Raw genomic sequence first — 16,613 nt, forward strand, 5'->3', positions numbered from 1 at the left:
GGCTTCAAAACATGGTGTGTAGAGAGTGGACAGGGAGAAGCTCTTCTCTCATGATTCCAGAATCTGGGGTCACCTGCTGAAGATGAAGTATAAGAAATTCAGGACAGACAAAAGGAAGTACTTCTTCATATAGTGCATAGTTAAATTGTGGAACTCTGTCACAGGATGTGGTGAGGGCTGCCACCTTGGAAGGCTTTAAAAGGGTAATGGACAAATTGATGGAGGACAAGACTATCAATGGCTACAAATAATGATGGTATCTCCTCCTCCAGTACCAGAGGCAGTATGTGTCTTTATATCAGTTGCTGGGAAGCACAGCAGGAGGTTGTTGCAATTATCCTGCTAGTTTGCTTCCTTGAGGCAGCTGATTGGTAGAGATGGGCATGAACCAAAATACAAACCAAAATTTGTGATGAACCAGGCTGGTTCGTGGTTCACAAACCAGCGGTTCATCAGATCCCGTTTCTGATGAACCACCACGAACTTTAGGCTGGTTCGTTTGGTTCTTTTTTTGGTTTGTTACTGCATACAGCCTGGTGCCGATCAATCAGTTTCCTAGGCAACTGGGGATGGACTTCCTGCAGACCTTCTGCTGACGCAGAAGTGACCACCTGCTGACCCAGAAATGACTATTTCTGTCCTGGATGTGACGATTTCACGAACCAAACAAACCAGTTCATGAACCAGGGGCAGGTTTGTGAAAGTTTGTGGTTTGTAAAATTTGACGAACCACATGGTTCGGGTTTTTCCCGTTTCATGCCCATTTTTACTGGTTGGCCACTGTGTGAACAGAATGCTGGCCTAGATGGGCCTTTTGTCTGATCCAGCATGGCTCTTCTTACGTTCTTATGAAATCTGCAGGATGAGAAGATTGAAATCATGCTTGGAGTATTAGACTTTCAAGATAATAATGACAGTATCCCACAGTAACTTGCATTGCACAATCATGCTACTAGTGAAGGAAAAACTGTTTTGCAACAGAAGTGTTACAATAAAAATTCTACAAAAGTTTTGAAATAGAAGTTTTGCAGAAGTTATGCAATGGAAGAATACATCTTTGGCTGATGTAAGTATCAGCACAATCATCTATGACAGCAACTACTGTTTATCTCCTGGGTCCCACCCACTGCACAACCAGTTTAAAATAACCATGCAGGGTTATTTGGAGACTATGAAAAGAAAGAAAATCAATGCAGTTACTATATTCTATCACAGAATTTTGCTATGCTGTGACTTCCAACTTTTGCTGTACTATAGCTCTGTACTCTGATCCTGTGAGATCTGCAATGCTGGCAGTCAGATTTCTAATGTTGAAGACTAAAAAAAAGTAACAGCACATAATCTGTAATTAAATTATTCCATTAAAACATATCCCATTATTATAAAATTAATGAATCTCACTGTTAACAAAACTATTATAGAACCTAGTCTAGTAGTTTGCCAGAGAGGCTTCTTATTGGCCTGATCTTCCTTGTTTAGCTGCCATGTGGAAGCAAAAATTCCCATGTAACAGGTAAAATTGCATCATGCCCTAGGCAAATAGGACACAGCTGGGACCAAATTATTTAACAAAGTCCTCATTAACAACTCTTGTTACAGCTTTGAACCAGTGTGACATTGTTCTGATTATGGGGGTGGATGGGTAAAGGGAATCAGAATTACTCTGTTAGCCCTGCAGATGTGAAACAAGGTTGTGTGGGAGCTCTATGAAATGTCCTCTGCACAAAATATATTTACGTCACCCCATAGTTCTGAATGGCAGGCCAGCCAAGTCTACCGCCCCACTACACTGGCAGCCATGTACTCTCAGGTTTCTCTAGTGTTACATCAGCATAACATAATTACAATATATAGCCTGAGCAGCAAAGGAGAATGCAAAATAATACCAGTAGAAACGAGAGCTAATGACACACTCTGATAGCATCCCTGGCAACGGCACTGTCACCCACTAGTCACTCTGTTAGGGAGATCCAGCTGAGATCCAGCTATTGTTTCCGCTGCTGCAAGTGCTTCTACTCACTGAGCACAATTTTCCTGCCTCCTTCCTCCTGTGGGTGCCTCAAATTTCCTGATTATGGGGGACCTGCAGGAATATGATTTCAAGGGAGATTTCAGGACCTCCACAAGAGGGAAAGGTGAAGAAAATTCCACTCTGCAAAAAGATCTTGTGCTGGTGGAAATGTTAGTTGGGACCCAAGCCATGACATTGTATATTTGTTACACCCATAGACTATGCATGGAAGACACCAATTAACATGCGCTGATGGCAGAGACATTCTATCCTGGTTTTTATTTCTTTTTAAAGATATTTATACTCTGCTTTTCTTTATAAAGTAGATCCAAAGCAGCTTTCAGTATCTTCTCCCCATCTCCATTTTATCCTCACAACAATCGCCATGGGAGATAGGTTAGGCTGAGTGTGTGTGACTGGCCCAAGGTCACCCAGCCATTTCCATGTCAGAGTGAGGATTCAAACCTGGGTCTTCTAAATCCTAGAGTGCCACAGTAACCAGTAAGCCATGCCAACTTTCATTATGATGATGTTATGGAAACCAGTCTTTTGTTTTGCTTTGTTTTAAGGCACCGAAGTTCCAATGTTTTTGTTTTAAAACTTTGTAAATGCCAAAAAAGAATGGGCCAAAAAAGTACAAGAAGCACATAGGGAAACTTTAAAATATCAAGTAGGAGTCAAGCCTGATGTATTGTCGAACGCTTTCACGGCCGGAGAACGATGGTTGTTGTGGGTTTTCCAGGCTGTATTGCCGTGGTCTTGGCATTGTAGTTCCTGACGTTTCGCCAGCAGCTGTGGCTGGCATCTTCAGAGGTGTAGCACCAAAAGACAGAGATCTCTCAGTGTCACAGTGTGGAAAAGATGTTGGCAGGTCATTTGTATCTACTCAGGAGGGGTGGGGTTGAGCTGAGTCATCCTGTAAGAGTTTCCCAGGGTGTGGAATGCTAATGGCGGGAGGCTTCACTGTATCCTGAGGAGGTTCTTTTGCATATGGATTGGTGCTTGATGTGCTAATCTTCTCTGCAGGGCTATTGTCGAGTATAGAGTGTTTTGTTAGCCTGGTGTTTTTCAGAACTGGAAACCATGCTCTGTTCATTCTTAAGGTTTCTTCTTTCCTGTTGAAGTTTTGCTTATGCTTGTGAGTCAAGCCTCTCTGCAGAATTTTTGTGATAGCTAAATCGCAGCAGTTTTTTCCTCATCAGTTGCAATGGGTTTTTTTTGTTAAGCCACTGATGTTGCTGTTTAATTTTTTTTAAAAAAATCAGGAAAAAACTGGATTGGTTGCTGTTCAACCAATCAGGATGTAGGGGAATAAAGGGGCGGCTGAAAGGCAGGATCAGGACTGATCACACTGAAGAAAGCATTCTGCCCTTCAAAAAAAGCCACAGTTTTCTGTAGGGAGAAAAGCTGCAGAAAAGTCAGGGAAAGATCAGTTCTGCAGTAGATGCCGCCTTTCTCTGTGGAGAACAGGGGGGGGAAAGTCTGGGAAGCAGTTTGGAGACTGAATCAGGGTGTTTTGACTTTGCGTGCAGAAGTCTGGAGAGACATCAAAGCACTATGGGGCCAGAACAGATAAAAAGCCCCTTGTGGGAACTCCAGGGCTCCACTCAGGGGGGCATTTGAATCTAAATTCCTTGGTAACTCAGCACAGACAGCAGCAGCCTGCAAATATGTCTTTTGATAAGGAAATAGCCAGGACTCGACAGGGTAGTAAGGAGTCCTATTCCAGTCACAGCAGCAGTCTACCCCATAGCCCAGTGGACAAGAGGCCTGCACATAGAACCCATAGCTGAAAGAACTCCGAGGAGAAATATTTGAGTCACACTGCTCTATTATTGATTCTGTGCTTAATGTGCCTATGAATCGGTACAAAGTGCTTCTATTGGTGTCAGTGGCGGGAAGATGCATTTTGAAAGGGACAGGGAAAACACATAGGCAAGAAAGAATTCATGCTCCAACAGCAAACTCATGATAGATCATTCGCTGGCTCATTCATTCAGTGAGAAAGAGAAATGCAGTGGGGAACAAGAAATGGCGGGTTCGAGTCCAACTCCAGAAAGATGTAAATATGGCCCCACAAGGCAAAGTTTACCTTTCAGGCTACCCACTGGATACAGTCAGTTAGTTGGGCAGCAAACAAGACAATGAGCCCAAGAGCCCTCCCCTTCCAAAAGCAAAATATTAACCCTCTAGGCAAAGGATCAGTTTGTGACAAGGCCTTTATCATCTTTTATTCCCCCTTTCAAGTCCCTTCCCAGGCATCATACCCAGGAATCCAAGCTGTACAGCCAGGAACAGTCTCAGTGATTCTGGGGTCCCAGGCAAAACTCAAGGATCATTCCCCAGAATCATTCAGGCATTGCAGGGTGGGGAGAAGGGGGATCCGCTTGCCTGAGGCTCTGGCAGCACAGGAATCAGCTATAGAGCAACTGGGAGGTCCCACCATCCAGCAGCTGAACACCTTCCCCCTGCCTGAGAGCCAAGCTACAAGTGACGCCTGACACAGGTTGGACACTTGTCAGCTTCCCTCAAGTTTTGATGGGAAATGTAGGCACATCCTGGTCTTGCAGCTGTAATGGAGAGCCAAGCTGTAAAATCAGGATGCCTACATTTCCCATCAAAACTTGAGGGAAGCTGACAAGTGTCCAACCTGTGTCAGGTGTCACTTGTAGCTTGGCTCTGAGTCCCCCCTGTGGTTAGGCGGCAGCAGCTTCATGGCTGCAGGGGCTTCAAAGTAGCAGTTGGGGCAGCTGGCTGCAGGGCAGTGGGGCTCCCAGCATGCCCCTCCCCAGCACAGGCCTGAGGCATCTTCTCTGGATGCCTCACAGCTAAAACTACTCCTGTGTGCAGCTCAGTGCTGACCGGACCATAATGTACAGCCATAGCTCTGTGGCACAGAGTAGGCTTTAACCGACCTGGCAGTTGTCCAGGCATATTTAGATTGTAAGGCAGTCTAAATTTGCTGCATGATTTAATTGAATAGATTTCTTACCTGCCCTCCCTGCGAGTGGGCTCAGAGTGGGTCACAACATTAATAATATTGCAATAATATTAAAATAACAATACCCAATAAGAAGAATAAAATGAACACAGGACAAAAGTTAAAAACCACACATCTGACAGGCGGCATTTTGATGTGAGCAGACAATACAACCCCCTCAATAATCATGAGGGTATAACAGGCAGATTACAAAAGTATCTTAACCAAACAGGCGAACCAAAAGCCACAGCAAAGAGGCCGACTGGGCAGTTCGCCCATGCCTCAACCACAACCATAGGCCTGGCAGAACATCTCCATCTTACAGGCCAGGCGGAACTAGTCTTGATGGAGGGGGAGAGTTCCACCAGGCTGGTGCCAGGGCCTGGTCTCAAAGATGGTTGAAGGGGGGGGGGGAATACTGTAATTCTAAGAGTAGGAGTCAAATAAGCAGTCTGATAGCTGGAAATCTGTTGAGATAAAACTGTTAATATGTGCCAAGGTCCCAAGAAACCAAGACTGAGACATAAGGAAACCACAGCTTGTGTCTCTGTCCCACTTGGACTAAGAATTACAGCCTACTGAGCTCAGTGGGGCATACTCCCTAGGAAATATGGTTAGGACTGCAGCCTGACCCTTAACGTAGCCCTCACGCTCCCCTCCCACACCTGTTATTAGCAAAGATTGTTTAAGATTACAGACACAGTAAAGTGGTGGGTGTGATATCTGTACAACACAGAGAAGTAACACGTGAAAGATAGTGATAAAAGGAAGTGTGATAATGGAGACCTCAGTGCTTCCTCCTGTTGTGTGCCAATCCTGAATGGGAACAGACCCCTATCTGCTAACCATCAGGAGAAAAGAAACACAACTGAAACAGTCACAACTCACAACTTTTATTGAGCAATAGCATTGGTGGAGTGATTTCTGGTAGCATTAGAGAAACATCTGGATAACGCTGTGCAGGGCCTCTTGTGCTTCTGAAAGCTGCATGACAGACTCAGAGTAACAGGTACAGTTTTCCCTATTACAGATAAATGTTACACCTGATACATTGTTCTCTGTCATTTGCTTCTGAGGGAAAAAGTGGGGCAAGTAGGGTTGCCAGCCTCCAGGTAGTGGCTAGAGATCTCCTGGAATTACAACTGGTCTCCAGGCCACAGAGATCAGTTCACCTGGAGAAAATGGCTACTTTGGGGAGTGGACTGTATGGAATTATGCCATGCCAAGGTCCTTTTCCTCCCCCAACCCCACTTTCTCCAGGTTTCTTCAGGTTTCACCCCCCAGATCTCCAGGAATTCCCCAACTTGGAGCTGGCAACCCTAGAGGCAAGCCCACAGGTTGTGGCTGCTGCTTCTGCTGTAGGCCTCATTGGTGATCTGCATAGCACTGTGAAGGAGAACTTGCTTATTTCTGGAGAAACAAGAGAGAAATGGGAATAGTAATGAATAATGGGGAGTAACTGCACAAAACAGGCTTTGTAACTTTGTACTCATTTGCAGTTGGCAACTGTTATGTTTGAGAAAGTGTTGCCAGTGAGGTGGTTTCTAACTTCCCTCTCTCCTATTGATAGTCCCTCTGATGTTAATGTTTAAAGATTCACCTTTTGCATAAAATAATGCAATCGCTGAGACAACTGCATATATCCATCCAGTGCAGAAAGTTCTATAGGAACTATGATTACTGTTTCTTCTGGTCCACATGTCCTGCATCTGATCCTGCAAAGAAAAATCAGTCATGTACATTTGTTTCATCAGTATCATTGAGTGGAATGGAGTTCTTGGCATTAGAGTGCTTGAACTTCTATAGCCTTCTCTGATCTATCATAGGAGCTTGGATGGGTTGGAGGAACTAAAGTAGGGTCCCCCTGTCTGCACAGTGCATAGTTACTGAAAAGGTTACGGCAATCTCCCCTCCACAGGGGACACATACTAAGGGAGAATTGCTAAGAAAGTACACAGTTACCCCTTACTTTAGGCAGATACTCTGTGACCATTAGGGTTTCACTGCTCTGCCACTTCAGAGGAAGTAATAAAGGATTTTCAGGAGTCATTAGTAATTGGATGGGAGACCTCCAACGAAGACCAGGGTTGCAGAGGCAGGCAATGGCAAACCACCTCTGTTAGTCTCTTGCCATGAAAACCCATCAGGCACTCTTCACCACCACTGTGAAGCAAGGGCTTCCTATCCCTGGTGATGATGCCCCCTTTGCTTACCTGTGTTGGGTGCATTTCCTTGCAGTTCTAGTCACAGCAATGAAGTTGACATTCTGATGGGAATTTTCTTGAGCTCATCTGTAAGTGTTCTGAGAGAAACGTGTTATTCATATGCATTTTCTATTTTCTCATCAACCTTGGCCGTCCATGCAAAGTACTCCCTATCTTCAATGTCTTCTTTATCAGAATTCCATTGAGTCTATAGACATGGGGCAGTGATATAGCTCCCTGTCACTCATCTTGAGATACAAACTGGGTTCTCTTGCTGAGGTTTTGTGTAGAGCCAGAAGGTTACATGGTGCTAGGGGGAGGTATATGTGGGGGAGAAGGGGTGGTAAAGCATCTTGGGATTGCCAGGAGCTCAAAAGGAAGTGTTTTTACTTCCTTTACTTACTACATGTGTGGTCTCTATTGTTGGTGCGATGTTGTGCCCTCATTAGGAATCCAACTAACTTCTGCTCCTCTTCCACATCTCCAACCCTGCCCTTTTTATCAGTGGTGTATGGTTGTTGTAACGGTTCTGCCGGAATTGTACATAATACAATGGTAAGACTATGCCAGTATAATTTGCTATACTAGCCTACTGTTTCTGCTGCTGCGGCAGACTTTTATGGCAATCCTCTCCTCTCACAGCAGATATTATTTGAGGACAAGATTACCCTGAACTACATCTTTCAAATCCAAGTGAGGGACTTCCTATTTTCTCAGGTTTCATTGTACTCTTGCGAGCACTGCAGGGGCTTTCCCCTTTCTGTTTTATTTTGAATACTGATTGCTGAAATTCAAAAGTTACTCATATTCTTTTCTGAAGAAATGCTTTTTATACTCAATAGTAATATCTGGAAAGATTATGTGAGCACATATTGAGAACATTATCTAGAGGAGGAAAAAAATTAATCACTGCTTAGACCCAAAAAATAAATTTATGGCTATTGTATGACTGACCCATCAAATTTATTTCTGGCCTTTAATTAAACAAACGACATTTATAGATCTCAGCTGTTAGCCAAAGTTCATCTTTCATGAGAGCAAGATGGAGTTTATTTAAGTACATAGAGAAATGCTTAATGAAAGGTGCTTTGGTAGCCAATAAGTTGCAGAGATTGCCAACTATTACGTAAAAACACAAATCCCTACATTTTCTTTCTGTTAACTCTTTAATTTCATACTGTCTTACCTCTGCTACAAAGATTACTATCACACAATCATTCTTCTGTTTTGCTGACATCTCATAGAAAAGGGAATTCAGTGTGTCCATCAAATATGTTTGTTTTTCTCTTCTTACTGTGGGAATACCCATTACCAGGGACACTACACAGAGAGGAATTACAGCCATTTGGTCAGAGAAAATGTCATTGGTTCAAAAAAACAATTGATTTTATTGATCATCATAATTCAACATTAGAAACTATAACAAAACATGATCATATTCCTATTCTTAATGATAATCCTAGTCATAGAAGTCAATAAATCCATTTAAATCATCTATTATTCAGTAAGAGGGGAAACTTTATTCATATTGATCATAATGCAGTACAAAGTAATGCCTGCTTTATACCAGTGTTTCCCAACCTGTGGATCCTCACAGGTCACAAAGCTTAAGAAAGTCAGTGCCAGGCTTTTTTTTTTGCATGGGCCCACTGATCCAAAAAGGTAACTTTCAGGTAAAATAAATACTGTCCCCTCCAAATGCTGATGAGCATGCTACTGAAGAATATCAAACTACACACAAGGCATAGAACTACTCTCAAGTTTATGCACGAATTATTTTAAGGAAAAAATATGCACAGCATTCATAATAGTATATTTTGCCTGTCTTTGTAATTAGATTTTCAAGCAACAATAGTCAGATTTTGAAACCAAAACCAACACTTCCAAGCAAAATAAAATAGGATAAAATTAAATTAAATTGCTCAAAGAAATCAAAACAGCTCCTCCTCAGGTAAATTGGCTTTGATTAGGCACCAATTAAACAATAATAGTAAAACATAAACCAAAATGTATACCGTTAATTAAACTACTACGAAAGGAAAAGTCAAAGCGAAAGCAAAATAAAAGCAATGTCACCTTCCAACGTCCTAAAAAGTCTCAGATTTTTAAAATATATTTTATTTCCACTCCCACTACATAACTACATAGCTACATTGGAATGATAAGAGCTACAAAACATAAAGATAAGGAAACTCAGCAGAAAATAGAGAAGGTGGGGAAAAGAAGTTTTAAAGCGTCTAGAAATTAAAATGGGAAGCCTCTCAGCAGAGCTCAGCTACGAGTGTCCTACGCTGTCAAACTGGACTGAAACCAAAATCATTATTTAGCTAGTCTGTCCTGAGAGTCTTTCTTAAGCATATGTGAGCTGTCAATCATATTCAAACTGCCCATAAGGAAAGATTCACCCATTGGCTTCATTGTCAGGGCAACTCTGTGTGTGTATCTTAGGTTTACCAGGTGCATGACTAGAACCCCTAGTAGACTTGGGGCGGGGGGTAGGGTCACATCGTTTATACATCAACGTAACTTCTGGCTAAAACCTGGAAATGGTGGCACAGATGTTATAGAAATCTGAGGGCGTCAGTGATGGAACTTCTGGGGTTTGGCCAGAAGTAACCCTGATGCATCAATTTACATCTCCCCTATTACCCCACCACCACTCATTTGAGCAGTGGCTGGGTCTGGGAGATGACAGCGAGAGATCACCTGCCATAGCAGATAAGTTGGTAATATAACACTTATGTTTATAAGGAAGTTAAAGATAATTGTATGAGCAACAAAGAGCAGGTAAAGCAGACTAAAGTACAGATCTCTTGTGCTGGCAGAGCTCTGCATTCATGCCAAATGAAGAAATAGATTCAAAGGAATAAGCACAGGTATGAACAACCTCCACTGAAATTAATGCCTCCCATGAACTTAAAACTGTTTCAGAAAGAGGAATATTTACATTCGAGTCTCTATGCCAGGAACAGATTGCTAAATAGGGAAGGGCATATTTGTTCGTTTAAATTTTTAAACACTGAACATTAAATTTTATTCTCACCTCCAGTTCTTCCTTGCCCAATTACAACATTTGGGTAAATGCCATCTTCATGCTCTTGTAGATGAGGCAGATAGTACTGAATATTCGTAAGACGTACTGGAAGTCTGTTGCTGACACTCAATACTTTCCATTTTGTAGAGTCTTGAAAAAGAAGGAGAGGGAAAGACTAACATTTCAGCATATACCCATTTATAAATAAGTATCTGCCTGAAATGTGAGCATTATATACCTACTGTACTGACAACACTATGGTTGTTGATGTTGTGCTAGTGTAACCCCTGTGAGGTTAATTGGTTTAGCCCAGTGGGGTGGAGTCAGAAGCTAGAGGCAGGCTGCTGAGGAGGAGGCTGTTTGCGGGGAGCTTAATAAATTATAATCTCTTATCACCTTGAATAAGGTAATCAAATGTTGTATGTAAAATATGATTTAAAGTGGTGTTTGTGTATTGTGTTTAGTTGGTGTTACTGGGACTGTATTATTTTTGCAGGGCTATAATTCCCAACAAGAAGACGGAGGCCTGGGGTACAGCTGCTTCAAATGGATGAGAGGGGACTCATCACTTCTTGGATGTTGAACTGTTTGCCTTTTCAAGGACATTGTTGATTTGGAGTTTTTTTTATGGTTGCACTTAAGAGTTGATTTTTTTTAAGTTGTATTTTATTAATTGTTAAAAAGTTAAAAAGAAAAAAAAGTTATTTCTTAAAATTTTGTGTAAGTTGCTTCCTAAGCCCTATAGAACCCATGAAAAGAGAAGTTACATTAGCAAACCAATGGGTTCAACTAAATGCATACAAGCGCATATTTAGTGAGCCAACACTATGCAATAAGATTGCCTTTTCCTCAGTGAAAAGTTATGCTTTGTGCTTCAGTCTATTCCATAAACCAACATCTAGACTAAGGTTAGACAATGAAGTTTCCCACTCTTTTCCTTGATGGTGCTTGGCTTCCTTCTGGAGAGAAAAGCCAAATGTAAATGTCACTTTTCTCTTTTAAATGTGTGACCTACGTTGTAAAAGTGTTCATTTTGTAGTATCATTAACATTTCAAGTTATTTCATGAACTGTTTTCATTCAGCATTGCACAGCATAGCTTGTTTCAAGATATTTCACACAATACCATGCAACATGGAGGTAAACCGTGGGTGGGGACAAAGTTCTTCATACTCTCACAGCACTTTTGCTTTTAAAATCAGACTCTGTTCTCATTCTTCTACATGCTTTATGCTGTTCTGTGTTTAAATATATGGAACTGTCACAGTCACATCTAAGTTTAGGCCTCTGGAGTAACACACGCCCTTGGTTAGTAATTGGATGGGAGATCTCCAGCATAGACCAGGGTCGCAGAGGTAGGCAATGGCAAACCACCTGTTAGTCTCTTACCATGAAAACCCCACCAGAGTTGCCATAAGTCAGCGATGATTTGATGGCACTCTCCACTTCAGTAACACCCTGTCATGATGTGGCTGTGCCAGGAAGGCCTAGCAAGGCCTCCGAAGCCTGTTAGCTGTGGGAATAGGCCTGCCTACAATTCCCAGGAGCCCCTGGGCTGTTTTGGCACCCTTTTGGGCCAATCAGAACACGGGGCTGGTGCTATATAAGTCTGGGAGGAAAAAGGCCTGTGCGCTTTCTCCCAGGGAGCAGGCCAGAAGAGGTTTCTGCTAGGGAGAGAGGCCCTCATCCAGGTAGGGTGAGAAGACAGGCCTGGCAGACAGAGGGACAGTGAGTTCAGTCGTGCTAGGGCCTTTTGTTTATTTTGCTTTCACCCATCTATTGTTGCTAATGCACGTTGTTTGCTTACTTGTTTGTTTGATATTAACTGACCTCCTTGTAAATAAACCCTTTTGTTTGTTGTTACTCTGCTGGGTCCTCACGCCTGTTTATTGGCCAAGCTACGGAGGTCAGAAGGGTTGGGGGGGTACTCTGGGCCTTCCCAAAGGACCCTAAATCCCAGAGTGGTGGCAGCGTAAGGTGGCTCACCCCACCTGAGGCATGACATGCCTGCAAGGATGAATCTTGTGGATCATCTGAATCGCCTGGTTGTTTTCCATGCCGAACTGGGAATATCCAATGCACACAGAGGAAGAAAATAAAACTGTCTCATCTAACAGGCTGACGTCTTAGACTGTGCTTCTTGCAGATGTGATATTACAACAATTATGCTTAAATATTGCTGACAATCCCTTTGTATTTTGGTTGCGCCAGTAATACCATCATCAAAATTAAAAACGGCATATATAATTCTGAAGCTCAGTGGGAATGTGCTTTACAGTGCCATTCTAAAAACGTTTCATTGGAAACAAGGCCCACTGAATAGACGTGAGTAGGTTTGGTGAGCCAGTTTTGTGTAGTGGTTAAGAGTGGCAGGACTTTAATCTGGAGAACTGGGTTTGATTCCCCACTCCTCCATTTGAAGCCAGCTGGGTGACCTTGGGTCAGTCACAGCTCTCCGGAGCTCTCTCAGCCCCACCCACCTCAGAGGGTGATTGTTGTAGGAATAATAGTAACACACTTTGTAAACCACTCTGAGTGGGTGTTAAGTTGTCTTGAAGGGTGGTATATAAATCAAATGTTCTTCTTATGATGATGATGGACTGAATTGTTAACTGAGTTGGCTGATTCTACATAGCTACATCCCATGTGACTACAGTGCAGAGCTAAAGACTTGGTTTCGTGTCATGGATATATTTAAGAGAAGAAGTGTTCTGCTAAGAGGAATGTGACACTACATTTCTTCTGCATTTGTGACTTCCCCTAGTTTTACTTTTCCACTTAATTTTAAAAGTTGTGTGTTGTTTTGATTGTTTAAATCATATACAGGAAGTGCTCTCCTATTCAGGCTTGGTTTTGAAAGCCTAATATTGTAACCATGATCAGGAACTCTGTGTAAAGATACTTGCATGCAAAAGTGTTCTATATACAGTTTGCACTGCATGCATTAAATTGACAGAGATTTGCATTTGCATCTGGATTAAGCAGCAGAAATTACTCACAGATGATAACGGAAAGAGATCATAACTATGTTCCACCCAATCTGCCTTGAATCCACCATTTACCTCTATGCAGCAACCATACTATCTGAATAGTAGACTAACCTCTAGCTGTCCTTTGTTTGATGTATTTTCGAAGGCTTTCACGGCCGGAGAACGATGGTTGTTGTGGGTTTTCCGGGCTGTATTGCCGTGGTCTTGGCATTGTAGTTCCTGACGTTTCGCCAGCAGCTGTGGCTGGCATCTTCAGAGGTGTAGCACCAAAAGACAGAGATCTCTCAGTGTCACAGTGTGGAAAAGATGTCGGTCATTTGTATCTACTCAGGAGGGGTGGGGTTGAGCTGAGTCATCCTGTAAGAGTTTCCCAGGGTGTGGAATGCTAATGGCGGGAGGCTTCACTGTATCCTGAGGGGGTTCTTTTGCATATGGATTGGTACTTGATGTGCTAATCTTCTCTGCAGGGCTATTGTCGGGTGTGGAGTGTTTTGTTAGCCTGGTGTTTTTTAGAACTGGCAACCATGCTCGGTTCATTCTTAAGGTTTCTTCTTTCCTGTTGAAGTTTTGCTTATGCTTGTGAATTTCAATGGCTTCCCTGTGCAATCTGACAAAGTAGTTGGAAGTGTTGTTCTTTTATTCTTGTCTGGATTAATTAATCATCTAAACCACGCACTTCAGGCAAATGGCTACTCCAGAAATGAAATCCGAAGAGCAATCAAACCCAGGATGAATCAAACAACCAAGGAAAAACAGTCTCCCACAGGAAAAGTGTTTTTGCCATATATCAAAGGAATTACTGATCAGATGGGAAAGCTTATGAAAAAGCATAACCTTCAAGCAGTATTCAGACCCACCCGAAAAATACAACAGATGCTACGATCAGCAAAAGACAGTAGAGACCCCCTCACCTCTGCAGGAGTATACCGTATACCCTGCAGCTGTGGACAAGTTTACATCGGGACCACAAAGCGTAGCATCCAGACAAGAATAAAAGAACATGAAAGACACTGCAGACTTGGACAACCGGAAAAATCAGCAGTGGCTGAACATAGCCTAACTCAAACAGGGCACAGTATCTTATTCCAGGACACCAAAATACTGGACAACACTTCCAACTACTTTGTCAGATTGCACAGGGAAGCCATTGAAATTCACAAGCATAAGCAAAACTTCAACAGGAAAGAAGAAACCTTAAGAATGAACCGAGCATGGTTGCCAGTTCTAAAAAACACCAGGCTAACAAAACACTCCACACCCGACAATAGCCCTGCAGAGAAGATTAGCACATCAAGTACCAATCCATATGCAAAAGAACCCCCTCAGGATACAGTGAAGCCTCCCGCCATTAGCATTCCACACCCTGGGAAACTCTTACAGGATGACTCAGCTCAACCCCACCCCTCCTGAGTAGATACAAATGACCTACATCTTTTCCACACTGTGACACTGAGAGATCTCTGTCTTTTGGTGCTACACCTCTGAAGATGCCAGCCACAGCTGCTGGCGAAACGTCAGGAACTACAATGCCAAGATCACGGCAATACAGCCCGGAAAACCCACAACAACCATTGTCCTTTGTTTCCTGTGCCTCATGAGGCTCCAGAGGAGGAAACACAGAGCACATGCTTTGCAAGTATATGGGCCCAGTTTCAGTTGGCACTTCACAGAGGTCAATCAGATGCCATTTAGAAAACGCAAAACTCAGAGTTACACCCTTCTAAATCCATTGAAGTCAATGGGCTTAGAAGGGTGTGACTTTCTTTAGGACTGCACTTGTAAATACAAGGCATCTCTTTATTGTGAGCTGGGCTGTTCCCTGACCACAAACCAACCTATGGGAGGCCACATAACCATAAAGATGGGAAAGCAGGGAGAAGAAGCAAGCAGAAATATAAGAAGCAAGGAGAAAACAAGGCAGGGATTCATGTTTCTGGTGAAATCATGTGTTTTTGCCCCCAGTGTTTTAAAGCCATATGCACGGAGTGCTGCAGATGGCACTTCCTTCATCTCCCAACTCTCATTCCCTCCTGACCATGAATGAGCAACAAAGAGCACTCATGTCACCAGGAGCTAGAGAGGGGGTGGCTGCTCTGGTCTGCTCTTGCACCCTCATCCATCATTCTGCAACCATTAGAGTGCAGCTAAAAAAATGTCACAAGGAAAAAAATAGGTTCAGTGCCAATTGATTTAGACATTTATTTGAAAAGAAAAGCTTTAAGAAACATCTCTGGCAAAATTAAGGGAAAGTCATATCTATGTGAAATGCACTTGGGTTTTGGTATCTATCTTTAAAGATCAAATTCATTGAAAGCTTCTCTTTTAAAATGTTTGAGTGATTGAAAAATAAAACTAATAATATTTTTCAAAATTGCTCCTTCGAGTTTGGGGGGGGGGGAATTATATTTCCTCTGCAAAATAGGTATACCTGCGATGGATACTATCTATCATAGTTACAATAACCTGCACCAGAGTTCGTCATTATTTATATCTCTCATCCACTAAAAGAAGCTGCATGTAACACTCTACCATATATGGAAGAAACTAGGTTTGAAGGCCTGTGTTAGTTATATTCAATATTAAATTGACCAAGAGCATTTGCTATCTTTTTATACCCATGAAAATTAGGTAGTATTAGGCTGTCATGAACAAATCTGTTCATCTGCGACAGGCAAAAACCTTGCGTGTTAGAGTGTAATAGAAGGCTTCCTGTTATCAGAAGTCTTGGATCAAACTGCAAATTGCCATGCTCCCTTATGTGAACATTTGGTCAAATTAATGTTTGTCTCCTTCTCACAAATTGAGATTCTAAACTGGGACCTAGTATAACAATGTTCTAGTTCCCATCTTTCTTTTTCTTTTTTAAAAAAAAGGCTCTAGCCATTTTCATTGCAGAGTTACAAGGGGAAAGGTGCACACCACGGCCCTCTGCTTTGCATTATGACACATTTTGATAAAGTCAGGCCTTAAACTTTTAAGGAAACAGAAGTTTGAAACAGTTATGAAACCTTAGAAACAAAAAAAAACCCAAAACAAACCTGTAACATTTGTAGACGTGTTGGTCCGCTCACCAACTACTCTCTTGATTTCATTCAGGACACTGTTCAGCTCATGGGATCTTTTTCGGTTTTCTTTTTCAGCAAACAAGAGTCTTTGGCGAAGTTCCAAAAACTGACTTTGGTACACATCTAAACCAGTTCCTGCAATTGTAAATACCAATTATTTTCTTCATGGAGGAATCAACTGTGAGACACAGAGTTATAAATGGCAACACATGCTTCTAACACATTGGGCTATAGTCTAGTTTATGCTAGAGGAAAAACTTGTATATTTATAAGGTGCCACAAGACTCCAGTTTATTTTTGCTGCAACAGACTAACACAGCTAGTTCTCTA

The 16,613-nt window shown here is 42.3% G+C and overlaps 1 protein-coding gene across 1 annotated transcript in view; it reads right to left on the minus strand.

Moving 5' to 3' along the window:
* Nucleotides 1-16,613, minus strand: part of MGAT4D (MGAT4 family member D) — a 63,377-nt gene that overhangs the window by 24,134 nt on the left and 22,630 nt on the right. The window contains exons 2-4 of the mRNA XM_054990001.1: nt 16,257-16,418; nt 10,239-10,379; nt 8,382-8,515 (exon numbers count right to left, since the gene is read on the minus strand). Of these exons, the coding sequence (XP_054845976.1) occupies nt 8,382-8,515; nt 10,239-10,379; nt 16,257-16,418 (437 nt within the window). The remainder of the gene's footprint in view (nt 1-8,381; nt 8,516-10,238; nt 10,380-16,256; nt 16,419-16,613) is intronic.

Source organism: Eublepharis macularius, chromosome 10, assembly GCF_028583425.1.
Source record: "Eublepharis macularius isolate TG4126 chromosome 10, MPM_Emac_v1.0, whole genome shotgun sequence".
In the NCBI taxonomy this organism is placed as follows: Eukaryota; Metazoa; Chordata; class Lepidosauria; order Squamata; family Eublepharidae; genus Eublepharis; species Eublepharis macularius.